Source organism: Chaetodon trifascialis, chromosome 9 (assembly GCF_039877785.1).
Source record: "Chaetodon trifascialis isolate fChaTrf1 chromosome 9, fChaTrf1.hap1, whole genome shotgun sequence".
Lineage (NCBI taxonomy): Eukaryota > Metazoa > Chordata > Actinopteri > Chaetodontiformes > Chaetodontidae > Chaetodon > Chaetodon trifascialis.
In genome coordinates, this window is record NC_092064.1 from 1,027,545 (window position 1) to 1,040,846 (window position 13,302).

Here is a 13,302-nt window from a genome sequence, read left to right on the forward strand (position 1 = left end):
TTAACTCCCTCCCTTTTGGTGTTATCCTAGATTCAAGTCCCCACATCAACAATGTGAGGAAAAAACATATTCCACCTTAGAACCATAACTAAATTATGACCAATTATCAAAAATTCCTGAAAAACTCATTGATGCATTTATTTCAAGGCATGTTGATTACTGCAATGCACTCTCAAAAAAGCCACTGACAGACTTGGCTATTAACCAGAACCAAGTGGAAAGAACACATTAGTCCAGGTTTAGCTTTTCTGTACTGCCTTCCTGTTACATTCTTACATGCTGTTACATCTTGATCACTACAATGCACTCTCAAAAAAAGCCACTGACAGACTTAGCTATTAACTAGAACCAAGTGGAGAGAACACATTAGTTTTAGCTGCTCTGTACTGGCTTCCTGTTACATTCAGAATTGATTTTAAGGTCCTCCTCCATCTGTACAAAGCCCTTCATGGGCTAGGACCAAGCTAGACTGCTAAATCCTTTGTTTATTATTTGCCTTCAAGAACACTGCGTTCATCTCCTGGTCAACTGGAGGTATCCAGCAACAGCAAAAAGAAAATCGGGGATGCAGTCTTTGTCAATTACACCCAGAAGCTCTGGAACACGCGACCTATAGATATCAGGGAAAGCAGCTAAATATTTTTAAAAGAAAGCTTTGGCTGGAACCATGAGCCGGAATGATCCAGAAACAGGAAACTCTGCTCCATAATTGGAAATGATGTTCAAGCACTTCCAAAGAAACATGAGCCAAATCTTCCAGATGGTGACACTGTAATTAAGAATCTAAACTTCAAATTTGGAAAGACCATGCCCCTAACAAAGTAAGTCTGATTAACTTGAAATTGAAGAAAGAAGTCCAGCTCAATGTGCTCTACAAAAAAAAAGCCTCTTGGACCATAAAAAGACAAAAAACATGCTCATTAGGTTAATTGATGACCCTAAATTGTCCGTAGGTGTGAGTGTGAGTGTGAGTGTGGATGGATGGATGGTTTACAGAAGAAGTGGTCTGCACACTGTATATGGTCCAAGGATATTTATTTACTAAAAGAGGCAACATTTCAATCCCATGGGATCTTCATCAGGCATTGAAAAAAATGAATGAGACAGCTTATATCACATGACCACAAAGAGGGCACCTGTCTAGACAACAGAGTGCACCCAAAAGGTGACAATTGGCATAACAATGGCCCGAAGACACTGGCTTATATGCGTTGCATAAAACCACAAGAGTCGTCAAACATATAAAAATTATATGTGTTTCACCAGTGTCAGCTCTTGAAACTGGACAACCAAAATGTTGTCACCTATCAGCTCTAAATGTCAATGGAGCATCTTCAATCTCTTTGTTATCAGCAGGTTCATCGGTAATTTTCTTGTTGGAATTATTTTTAGCAGCCCTTGTCTTGCACGTAAAGGATGATAGGAGTCTGTTTTCTTGACTACTATGGTTGCGCCCTCCTATGTTCAGACAAGGAGAGGTTGTAAATAACCATGCAACCTCACAGTAGGTAGTGCCAGTGTCGTGCCTGAACGCCTTCATTGAACGATAGTTCATGAACTCGTTCATATTTTGGGCGAACGTGAACTGAACATACGATATTACTGCCTGATGAACGTTACTGTGAACTCGTTCATTCTGGTGTTTGTGAATGGCACGCTCTCTCAGTTTAACTTTGTTCAATAGGGTGCCAGATTTCTATAGAGCCTTCCAGGCGAAAACCCGGCTAAAACACACCGTAAACAGGCCTTAATATGTAGGGGAAAAAACACCCAATCTGGCAACACCAGCCACCACTATCGCACCGCCACATGCGTCATTAAAACAAAAAGCAGCATGTGGGCAACAAAGCAGGAAGGAGGCATCGTGTGATCTTACATTTCTGTGCAAACTTTGCCCACTGGCTTTTAAAAGGAAAATCCGCACTTCAGTCACATAGGGTGTAAGCTGCAGCTGCTACTCGTGTGGACTGAATAGACAGCAACAAAGCGCTAGAGCAAAAATGGGGAAATGCTGTCCCCTCAATGTTAATGTAAACCCTGTTTGGATAAGGATTCAAAATTGGATATGAAGACAAAATCTGATGCATAGTTACAGTGTTAAAACTGATAAAATAATTGCTGTCTGTGGTTTTATATGGGCTGTGGCAATAATTTTGAAAAATAATAGCTCACAGCAACATATGGAAAAAAAGAATTATGAACTAGTTAATTTTTGGAATGGTGAACTTAGTTCAAAATTTTGAAATATGAACTGAACTAGTTCATTTTAAAATTTGTGAACTGAACTTTGAACTAGTTCATGTAGAAAGTGAACTTTCCCAACACTGGGTAGCATAACAGTCAGACGACAGCCTCGAGCCATATTTCTATCATGATATAGCGGGATTCAATATATTGTTACATCCTTAGTGACTCCTACCCTGCATACAATACTGAACCACCAAAAACAGTATAGCTACTAACACTGATCTCATGCTGACAATATGAGCAATTTCTCTGTGTATTTGAATATCCACAGTCATACCTCTCTCTAAGGCAATGAGGAACTCGTGGTTGCGCTGCAGCTCTCTCATAAATTCCTCATTCTGCAGAAACAGGGCAATGCGCTCATCTTCCAGGTACTGCTTCACTTTCTTGTCTTGCTCTGTACCTCCTGTCGTTACAGCTGGACCTCCAGTGGTCCCTGTAGCACCAGATCGGGGAACAGAGAGTGATGTCCATTGCCTTAGTGAAGAAACCGAGGATGAAGATGGCGATGACAGACTACTTTGAGAGCTCTGCTGAGGTAAAGACAGAAGAGGTTATTGGTTATAGTGTCAATTCATATGGTTTAATTATTGTCCTTCAATATAACCTCTTGCAGCCATACTGACAGCTGCTTGTACTGCTATGACTACTACTCATCTTAAAACTATTACCTTCAGTCACTCTATTTTACAGTACCTCCAACTGCTACTGCTAGCAACAGGACCATCTCTGGCATGCTTTACAGAGACAGTTTAACACTTTGGAAAATAGGGATATTCTCTTTCTTTCTGTGAGTTAATTAAGAAGACTATCAATCTAATGTGTTACATACAGGACTGAAGTCAGGATGTTGGTAGCCTAGATTAGCATTCTAATTGAAGGCAGTTGGAAGCAGGTAGGCTTTGTCCAAAGTTAATAAACTATACCTACCATCACCTACATTAGCATACTAGGGATTTCCATAATAGGGAAATTAATGGAAAACCAGTGGCTGACTGGAATGGTTGAACAAAACAAAATGAGTCTGTGTCATATTAACTTAAACATGGTCAACAAAAACAAATTAGAACACATTAATATATACATATATATAGATACATATAGATATAGAAGTAGAGAGAGATAGAGAGAGGGAGACCACCTTTTACGTCCTAAAAACCACCATTTCATTAGGTAGGTGCGACTATTTTCCTTGAAAATATCAAGGGAACTGAAGCATACCATCCCACTATCCTGCCCTTGGTTTTAAGGTCAAAATGCATTGGTCATATTTCAAGCAACCCATAACGCAACAATGAGAAATGTACATTAACCTATGGGTGTGCAACCTGACTGCTTTAGTGTATTAGTTGGCGGTATTTGAAGTTATTAAGGCAAAAGAATGCCATTTATATTAATCAACATTAGAAAAAAACTTAATATAAACTTCACATGCAGCTTGAACTTTGGTATGGGTCAGAGGAATATTAAATGCCAAGGTCATTGCTTGTGATCTGTCACAAGTCATTTGGCATTTTCAAAATCATTCTATTAAGCTGAGGATTCCGTACAGGAGTTACTGTTAAAAACTGGTGCCATTTACAGAAACAGTAATTTTATCATCCAAAAAAAACTTCATTCAAGCTCAACAGAAATAAAATAAAACTTGTCTTTCCATTGTTCCAACAACCACCACCATCTGGTTTGGTTGAAATAAACCAATTAATCAAGATGCAAACAGATGTGAAAATATCAGGAGAGGAGCAAACGGGAGTGTGGATAAAGAGTGAAAATAAAGCCACTGATCACTAAAAGACATCGCAGCTGCTTTGCACTCTTTTCTGCTTGCCTGTATATAGTTTTCCACTGTTTCGTTGATATTACGGATAAGTCGAAATACATGTCGTATTTATATCTATGTTAAAAACAGTGAATGTCAACGTCATCCTCTTATATGCTCTCCCAGGCACCACCCTTCACCTTAACCAAACAGAGTATTTCCAGTAGGTCACGATGCATCTGAAACAACAATCTCCTGTGTGAAAGTACAATGTCCAGACCCGATTCCCAGACACTGTCTGTAGTTCATATGTGAAAACAGCTTAACACTTCTATCAACACCCAACAACTTGTTCAGGTATCAAGGTTTCAAATAGAATAAGCAAAGTAAAACTAGAAAAAACAAGTGGACCAATTTGACATACATATTCTGACATTTCTTACCTTTATACTGTCTAACTGTTGCGGCAGGATCCGCAGAAAATCCTGTGGGAGATTTCCAAGCAAAGGGGGGTTCCAGTTCCGGTAGCTTCTGGCCTGCTGGTGTCCTAGATGTGGCCCAGTTTCACATCTTTGAGAGCCCATGGAGTAACACAACACATTAGTAATTCTACCAAACAGATATGGTACATTATCAACTTACTGCAAGTTATCTCAAACTACTATATGGCCAAAGGAAGGAAACATCTTCAATGACATGAAAACGTTTGGACATACCTGGTCCTCTAAACAGCTGCCTAGCATTCTGAAAATGAAAGTAACTTTTGTCCACAGGAGGACAAGGCTAAAAAAGGTAGCCATTTCCATAATATAGTTAATATATTGGTCCAGATGACTTTTGGAAGGCCAAAACAACTTTATTAGAGAACTGCTCTTGCTACATGAAGATTTAGCAGTCTCTGGAGTGCACTGTTCAACTGTGCAGCAACACTGGAACAAATATGACTTTCATGGAAGAGTCAGAGGAAGAGCTTTCCTGTGTTCTCACCACAAAAGTCAGCATCAGAAATTTGCAAAGGATCATTTAAACAAGCCTGGTGCATTTTCAAAACAAGTCCTGTATACTGAAGTTAAAACAGAACTTTCTGGCAATGATAAGATAAGGAGATAAGGAGAAGTTTATTGATACCACACTGGGGAAATTAAGTTGTTAGAGCCAGCAAGTGTTAGAAAAAGCAAAAACAGTGGCACAAAGTGGTTAAGATAAACGAAAGTGTACAGGATACAGAATAGAAAAACAACTATGTATATGTACCAATGCCAATATTCTATTCAGTCTTTCATGTTGTATTGCACTTGAGAAATACTATTGCACTTGAGAAATACTAAGTCTATGTATATGAACATACAATTTATAAAAATACTGCTGCCAATATGGAAAATAAATTGCGTTATTGCAGAGTTGAAAGAAATATACAACTCTGAAATTGCACCAGATGAAATTGATAATGTGAGCATATATTAACTTTGATTACAGTATTGCAAAACAAAGTGAGTTTATGGTGTAGATTTGGGGAAAGACAGCATCAACACAGTGCTACATTACATGACACTGGCTTCATCCCAACAGTCTGACAGCTGTTGCGATAAAGGACATGCAGTAGCATTCTTTCTTACAGACTGATGCAGCAGTCTGCTACTAATGAAGCTCTTTAAGCCCCCGACTGTCTCATGCAGGGAGTGGGATGGGTTGTCCGTGATCAATGTCAGCCTGACTAACATCCTCCTTTCACCCACCTCCTTGATTGTTTCCAAAGGACAGTCCAGGACAGAGCCAGCTCTCCTGACCAGTTTGTTTAGTCTTTTCCCATCCCTCTCTGAGCTTCGACAACCCCAGCAAACCACTGCATAGAAACTGCAGATGCCTCCACAGAGTCATAACAGTGACCGATATACTGCAATGGACCTCAGTCTTCTTAGCAGGTGCAGATGACTTTGACCCCTCCGGTACAGGGCATGTGTTGTTTGTCCAGTCCAGTTTGTTGTGGAGGGGAACACACAAGTATTTCTAATCCCCCACAATCTCAATGTCCAAGCCCACCATGTTCACCGGTGTAGTCTGTGGTACCTTCCTTCGGAAATCAATCACCATCTCCATCATCTTGCTGGCGTTTATGTGCAGATGATGTAGTGGAAATTGTAGACTGGTGTGGACCAACAAAGTTGGTTATGACTTCCCTATATTCCAGTTTGTTCCTCTGTGATACACGCCCATGGCTGTATCATCAGAGAACTTCTAGAAGTGACAGCTGTCTGTGTTGTGTCTTAAGTCTGTAGAGGGTGAAGAGGAAAGGGAAGAGCACTGTCTCCTGCAGAGTCTCCATGCTGCAAACTAGAAAACTCAGACACACAGTCGCGAAGCCTCACATACTGTGGTCTGTTGGTGAGGTTAGTCACTTTTGGTCAAACATGAGACTACACTTCCTTAAGTCCTTGGGGATCTCTGATCTTTCCACTGGGAGTACGCTCATGTTGCTCAGCACTATCAGCTGTTCCTGTGTATAAACAATGGACTCAAAGTTCAGTGGCTCTCCTGAAGTTGATATAAGTAGTCCACAAAGTAGTAAAAAGCAAATCACTTGTCTCACCAGTTGTACATTCATATGTATGCACAATCAACCAAGAATGGCCATATTTTGGGTTTGTACTGCAAATACCAGCAAATTCTGGAACGAAACATCACACAGTCCATAAAAAAGCTGGAGATGAAAAGAGAATGGCTTCTACAACAGGTTAATGATCCTAAACATGTCTCAAAATCCACAATGGACTACCTCAAGAGGCACAAGCTGAAAGTTTTGCCATGGTCTTCACTGAGCCATTACCTAACATCATTTAAATCTCACAGAACGAGAACCTTTGGCAGGAAGAATGGGAAGAATTTTAAGAACTGTAAAGGATGAAAATAAAAATGTTATGTTGTTTAAAACGTTAAAGAAATGTGTGATCTTTCAGTTTGTGGTGTTTGTAACTCAGGTCATCTTTTAATCACTTAGCTATTAACAGAAACAGAAAATTTGACCTTGGGTGCACAAACGTTTGCATGTCGCTGTATTTGTTTCCCATATTTCCTTAACAGAAAGAACTGATCGTATAAATTAGGCGTGAACAATATTGGTAACACTGACGTACAAATAAAACAAGATGACTGATTATCTTTTAAGGATAATCTGACTCTTAGTTTATTTTGTTTCTGTTTTGGTATTATCAATGTCAGTGTGTGTATATATATATATATATATATATATATATAAAATGGCACTGCCCTGTATTGTCTACCCACTTTAAGTCACACAAGCGGCTCTATGGATGGCATTCAAGCCATTTCAATTTAAACTTCAAAATCTCAGCAGCTATTGGATGGATTGCCCTGAAATTTAATCAGATATGTATGGTCTCCAGAGGATGAATCTAAATTACTTTGGTGATCAGCTGATATTTGAGTGTATAGTATTTATGAATAACTATTAGATGCAGTGCCATGACATTTGGCACAAATATCCAAGGTCCCTACAGCATAAATCACAATATTTGCTTAAGGCAACTGGAGCAGAACTTGACACAGACACTCATGGCTCCTATTTGCTGCAATAAATGAATAGATCCCCTAAGTTTTCATCTCATATCACCATCAGGTCAAAAGGTAACTTGGTCCAATACTTTGATTTATGACCAAATGTCTGCAAAACTGATGGCACTGCCATCAGCCTCAGCTGATCCACAAAGCTCCACAAATAAGATGGCGCTGCGGACGGCTGCCTCGGTGTGTTGGTGCGCGTTGTTTTGTGTGTTAAATCTGTTTTTGTGACAGTACCCGGAGCTCTTTCACCAGAGATGGGTTACAACACCAGTGGATTTATTTCCTAATTTTATCTATTTCCTAATTTTCTGTTCCCAACAGTGGAAATTTTGGACATTCTGGTCAAAGGTGCGCTCACCTTTGCTCACGCAGTGAAACGCCGGAGGAGAGGAAAACGGGCCGGTGCGCTTGTGCGCCTCGGCCAGCGCAGACTACGCACAGCGTTACTGGGAATATTTCTCTCTAACGTGCATTCGCTGCCCGATAAATTGGAGGAATTGCAACTGCTGTCGGGTAAAAACAAGGACTTTTCCTCATCTGCGGTTTTGTGCTTCATTGAAACGTGGTTCTGTGGATTAATACTGGACTCTGCCCTGCAGCTGGCTGGCTTCCAACTCTTCCGCACGGACAGAGACACGGAACTTTCTGGCAAAACTAAAGGTGGAGGAATCTGTTTCTACATTAACAGTGGTTGGTGCAACGAATTGACAGTGATCCAGCAGGACTGTTCTCCTGACCTGGAATCTTTCATCATTAATTTTAAGCCTTTTTAATCACTCCGTGAGTTCGCTTCATTCATTCTGCTCGGCATTTACATCCCGCCGCATGCCAACGAGCAGGATGAACACGCGCTTGCCGACCAGATACTGCATGTGGAGCAGACCAACCCGGACTGTTTAGCTATTGTCCTTGGCGACTTTAACAAAGGTAACCTCACTCACGAACTCCCCAAATACAGTTTATTAAATGGCTGACCGGAGAGCAGAATATTCTGGATCACTGTTACACCACTGTCAGGGATGCTTATCATGCAGTCCCCCGGGCTGCACTCGGCCACTCTGACCACATCATGGTCCACCTGATTCCTACGTACAGGCAGAAACTAAAGCTCTGCAAACCCGTAATGAGGACATCAAGGAGGTGGACCAGTGAGTGGACCACGCCTGTGGAGGATCTCCAGGCGTGTTTCAACTCTACTGACTGGGATGTGTTCAGGACTGCTACCAACAGTCTGGATGAGTACACGGAGGCTGTGACGTCCTACATCAGCTTCTGTGAGGACTGCTGTGTTCCATCACGCACCAGGGTGAGTTACAACAATGACAAACCCTGGTTCACAGCCAAACTCAGACAGCTAGGGTTGGCAAAGGAAGAGACCTTCAGGCGTGGGGACAAAGACAGATTCAAAGAGTCGAAGTACAAGTTTAGCAAGGCAGTGAAAGAGGCTAAACGACTGCACTCTGAGAAGCTCCAACACCACTTCTCAGTTAACGACTCTGTGTCTGTCTGGGAAAGGCTCAGGCAGATCACTAACTACAAGCCTAAAGCCCCCCAATCCATCTACGATCGACGCCTAGCCAACGACCTGCTGCTGCTTTGAAACACAAAGGGACAGTCCAGCAACCATCCCCCACGACACCTCCCAATAGCTCCAGCTCCAGTCACCTCCACCAATTCCCACCTTAAAGGACCCACCCACCTCAGTGACGCAGACGGCTGCCTCAATGTGTTGGTGCGCATTGTTTTGTTTTGTGTGTTAAACCTGTTTTTTGTGACGGCACCCGGTGCTCAGCCATCTAATTTTCTGCTCCCAACAGTGGAAATTTTGGACATCTGGTCAAAGGTGTGCTCACCTTTGCTCACGCAGTGAAACGCCGGAGGAGAGAAAAACGGGCTGGTGCGCTCATGCGTCTCCACCAGCGCGGACTAGTCCAGCAACCATCCCCCACGACACCTCCCAACAGCTCCAGCTCCAGTCACCTCCACCAGTTTCCCTCTTATAGGACCCCCCTCTCCCCACCCACCTCAGTGACGACTCTTTCCATTAATGAGAGGGACGTCAACAAACTCTTCAGGAGACAGAACCCCCGGAAAGCAGCTGGACCAGATTCTGTCTCCCCATCCGCCTTGAAGCTCTGCGCTGATCAGCTGTCTCCAGGGTTCACAGACATTTTTAACACCTCACTGGAGACATGTCATGTGCCAGCCTGCTTCAAGTCTTCAACCATCATCCCAGTTCCCAAGAAGCCAAGGACCACAGGACTTAATGACTTCAGACCAGTTGCATTGGTCATGAAGTCCTTTGAGCGCCTTGTGCTCTCACACCTCAGAGACATCACCGACCCTCTCCTGGACCCCTGCAGTTTGCCTACAGAGCCAACAGGTCTGTAGGCGATGCAGTCAACCTGGCCCTCCACTTCATCCTCCAGCACCTGGCCTGGAACCTATACCAGGTTCCTGTTTGTGGATTTCAGCTCTGCCTTTAACACCATCATCCCAACCCTGCTTCAGGAGAAGCTCTCCCAGCTGAGCGTGCCTGACTCCACCTGCAGGTGGATTACAGACTTCCTGTCTGACAGGAAACAGTGCGTGGAGCTGGGGAAACACATCTCCGATGCAAAGACCATCAGCACCGGATCCCCTTCTCTGCTCTTCTCCCTGTACACGAACAGGTGGACCTCCAGTCACCAGTCTGTCAAGCTCCTGAAGTTTGCAGACGACACTCTCATCAGACTCATCTCTGATGGCGACGAGTCCACCTACAGGTGGGAGGTTGACCATCTGGTGACCTGGTGCAACCAGAACAACCTAGAGCTCAACACTCTAAAGACAGTGGAGATGGTTGTGGACTTCAGGAAAAACTCAGCTTCACCTGCCCCCATCACCCTCTGTGACTCCACCATTGACACTGTGGAGTCTTTCCGCTTCCTGGGAACTATCATCTCACAGGACCTCAAGTGGGAGCTGAACATGCTGCTGACTGGGAGAGGCACACAGTTTTTCGATCGCCGTTAGTGGCCTAACTTTGAGCCCTTTGTGTTTATTTTGCATACAAGTTATAAAAGAGAAGTGTGTGTAGATTAATCAAGTGTATTGTCAATGGAATTGGTGACCGTAAAATAAATACGTCTTGAACACGAATGGATATTGGATTCTTTGGAAATGCCACCGACGACGCGTCAACTACAAGTTCCCGGTAGCAGCCTCCTAGTGGCTTACGTTTTTTTTTACTGCAATCACCATCTGGTACGCTGCTGCCACTGCCAAGGACAAGGGCAGACTGCAGCGTGTCATTCGGTCTGCAGAGAAGGTGATCGGCTGCAATCTCCCGTCTCTCCAGGACCTGTACGCCTCCAGGACCCTGAGGCGTGCAGGAAAGATTGTGGCTGATCCCTCCCACCCCGGACACAAACTTTTTGAGACACTCCCCTCTGACAGGAGGCTGCGGTCCTTTAGGACCAATACCTCACGCCACAGGAACAGTTTTTTTCCCCATCAGCCTTATCAACAAGGCCCAGAACCCCACCGACACTCTTTACACTCCACCCCTGCCTCTACTTGTCACATTGACATTGTTATAAACCTATGCATTACATTAACGCTCTGCCTGGACTCCCTTTTGAAAAAACAGACTGTGCTTCTGGGGGGAAAAAAAAAAACAACCAAACAAAAAAAAAAACGACTTGTGTATATGTTTTTATATTGTTTACTTATTTTTAGATTTTTTACTTACGGTTATATTTTTACTTTTTTAATAGCTTCTTTTTAATAGATGTGTCATGCACCAACCTCACCAAAGCAAATTCCTCGTATGTGTAAAATCGTACTTGGCAATAAAGCTTTTCTGATGCTGATTCTGATTCTGATTCTGTACTTTGTGTTTGGTGCTAATTAGCAAAATACCGTGCTAACATGCTAAACTACAATCATCAACATGGCAAATACTGTACCTGGGAAATATCAGCAACTTAATATTTTAATTGGTTAATTCACTGCAGCTCAAAAAAACGCTATGCTTTGCATTTGTGATGTGATGATTAACACCTTCGCAAACATTTTACCTACATTTGAACAATGAACAATGAACAGAGGTTTTCCCACTCTCAGTCCTGACCACTTCAGAGGTGCAACTAAAAATTCATATTTTTAATTGATCTATCAGTTATTCTAGTGATGAATAAAGCAATAGTTTAGTGTCTTAAGTGTCAAAACTGATAGTCAGGACTAATGTTAGTGGCCTAAACCAGAAGCAATTCTGCCAAATATTGCACCTTGCAGCACCAGTAGAAGGGCCAGATTACTTTTTAAGATAAGATATACCTTTATTAGCCCCATAGTGGAGAAATTTTTATACATATACAAATCCTCCATCCATTTAATAAAATCACAGGCACACAGAGTTTGTTCGATAAAACTCAAACAAACACACATACAAAGTAATGAAACATTTTCAAAGTTGCTCTTTATCTGATAATTACAGAATCCCAGCCTCAGCTCGTCTCTCTGCCTTACCTTGGTGGGGGTTTTGATAGGGCTTCTGGGTATTTCCTGTCATAAATGTGCACATCATATGCTGGTGGAGAGTAGACTGGAGGCGGTTCCTCATCTGAACTGTCAGGTTCCAGCGTCCGCTCCAGAATCTAGAAAGAATAATTATAAGCTTTGCTTCATTAAATGTTTTAAACCTGTCTTACCCTCATGCACTTGAAATTTGCAGTGATTCCACTAGATGTATCAGGTTTTAAAGTTCTGTGACTACTTACTAAAACACTCAAGAAATATCACCAAAACAGTCACATTTTATATCTTTTCCCATCATCTTGAAATATTCATCTGTCATTAATTCTACTGGTAATCTCCATTTGGTTTATACTGTCAGTACTGACAATACATTCGATTTCCCAGTGATGCGCATGGACCTTTTCCACTGACCTCTGGTGGGATACTGTCATCTGAGTCTGAGCTGTCATCTGAGCCCTGTCCATCAATGCTCATCTGGAGCAGCTGGTCGATGGTGGCATCCACAGCTCCATTGTTGGAGCGAAGCACACACTCAATCACCTCATAGTCCATAGAAGGGAACATAGTCTTGAAGTCCTCCATGGCCTGGTTGAACTCCAGGCGTCTGACCTGGCGGTTTGGCTTGCTGTTGTTGAGCTGTCCACTGCTGCCACCACCACTTCTACTGCCTCTGGAGCTTCCATTGCTGCTGCTGCGCCTGAACAGACTAGTCATCCTGAGGGCCTGGCCACCTCAGGTGCTGCCAACCAACTAATAGGATGGCTCTTCTTATTTGTCACCTCAACTGTCACTGTCAACTCAAGCACTTTGGCCCCTTCAGTCTCACTTGCTCTTCACTTATACCTCTGGCTCAGGTATTTATTCTAACATACATAGCAGTCTATTGAGGGAAGTTCAGAAAATGTGCAGCAGCCCGCCCCCCCCCCCCCCCCCCCCCACCATAACACCCCCCCCCCCAAAAAACCCTAAAAAATGAATATAAATAAATATTACAGCAATAATAATTGTTATTCAGCTGCATCCACCATAGCTGACTGTACTATATGGTGTGCAGGCAAAGGAATAGTCAGGTGGTGATGGAATTTATATGCCCAAAGTCCTTTCACCAAAGACTGAAGTCAAAATCTGCCAGGGAACACACATAACTACATCACAGTCATCAGCACCTACAGAGAGAAGAAGATAGGCAGTGTGTT

General features: G+C 42.7%; 1 protein-coding gene across 6 annotated transcripts in view; it reads right to left on the bottom strand.

Moving 5' to 3' along the window:
- The window catches only part of cuedc1b (CUE domain containing 1b), a 71,899-nt gene extending 58,884 nt beyond the window's left edge, over nt 1-13,015 (bottom strand). For 5 of the 6 annotated variants that reach the window (XM_070970177.1, XM_070970176.1, XM_070970175.1 and 2 more), the window contains exons 1-4: nt 12,518-13,015; nt 12,098-12,225; nt 4,450-4,576; nt 2,525-2,780 (exon numbers count right to left, since the gene is read on the bottom strand). In XM_070970177.1, coding sequence (XP_070826278.1) covers nt 2,525-2,780; nt 4,450-4,576; nt 12,098-12,225; nt 12,518-12,820 — 814 coding nt within the window. In that variant the 5' untranslated portion in view covers nt 12,821-13,015. The remainder of the gene's footprint in view (nt 1-2,524; nt 2,781-4,449; nt 4,577-12,097; nt 12,226-12,517) is intronic. The other variant, XM_070970173.1, reaches the window with a different exon arrangement.
- Between the last annotated feature and the right edge of the window lie 287 nt (nt 13,016-13,302).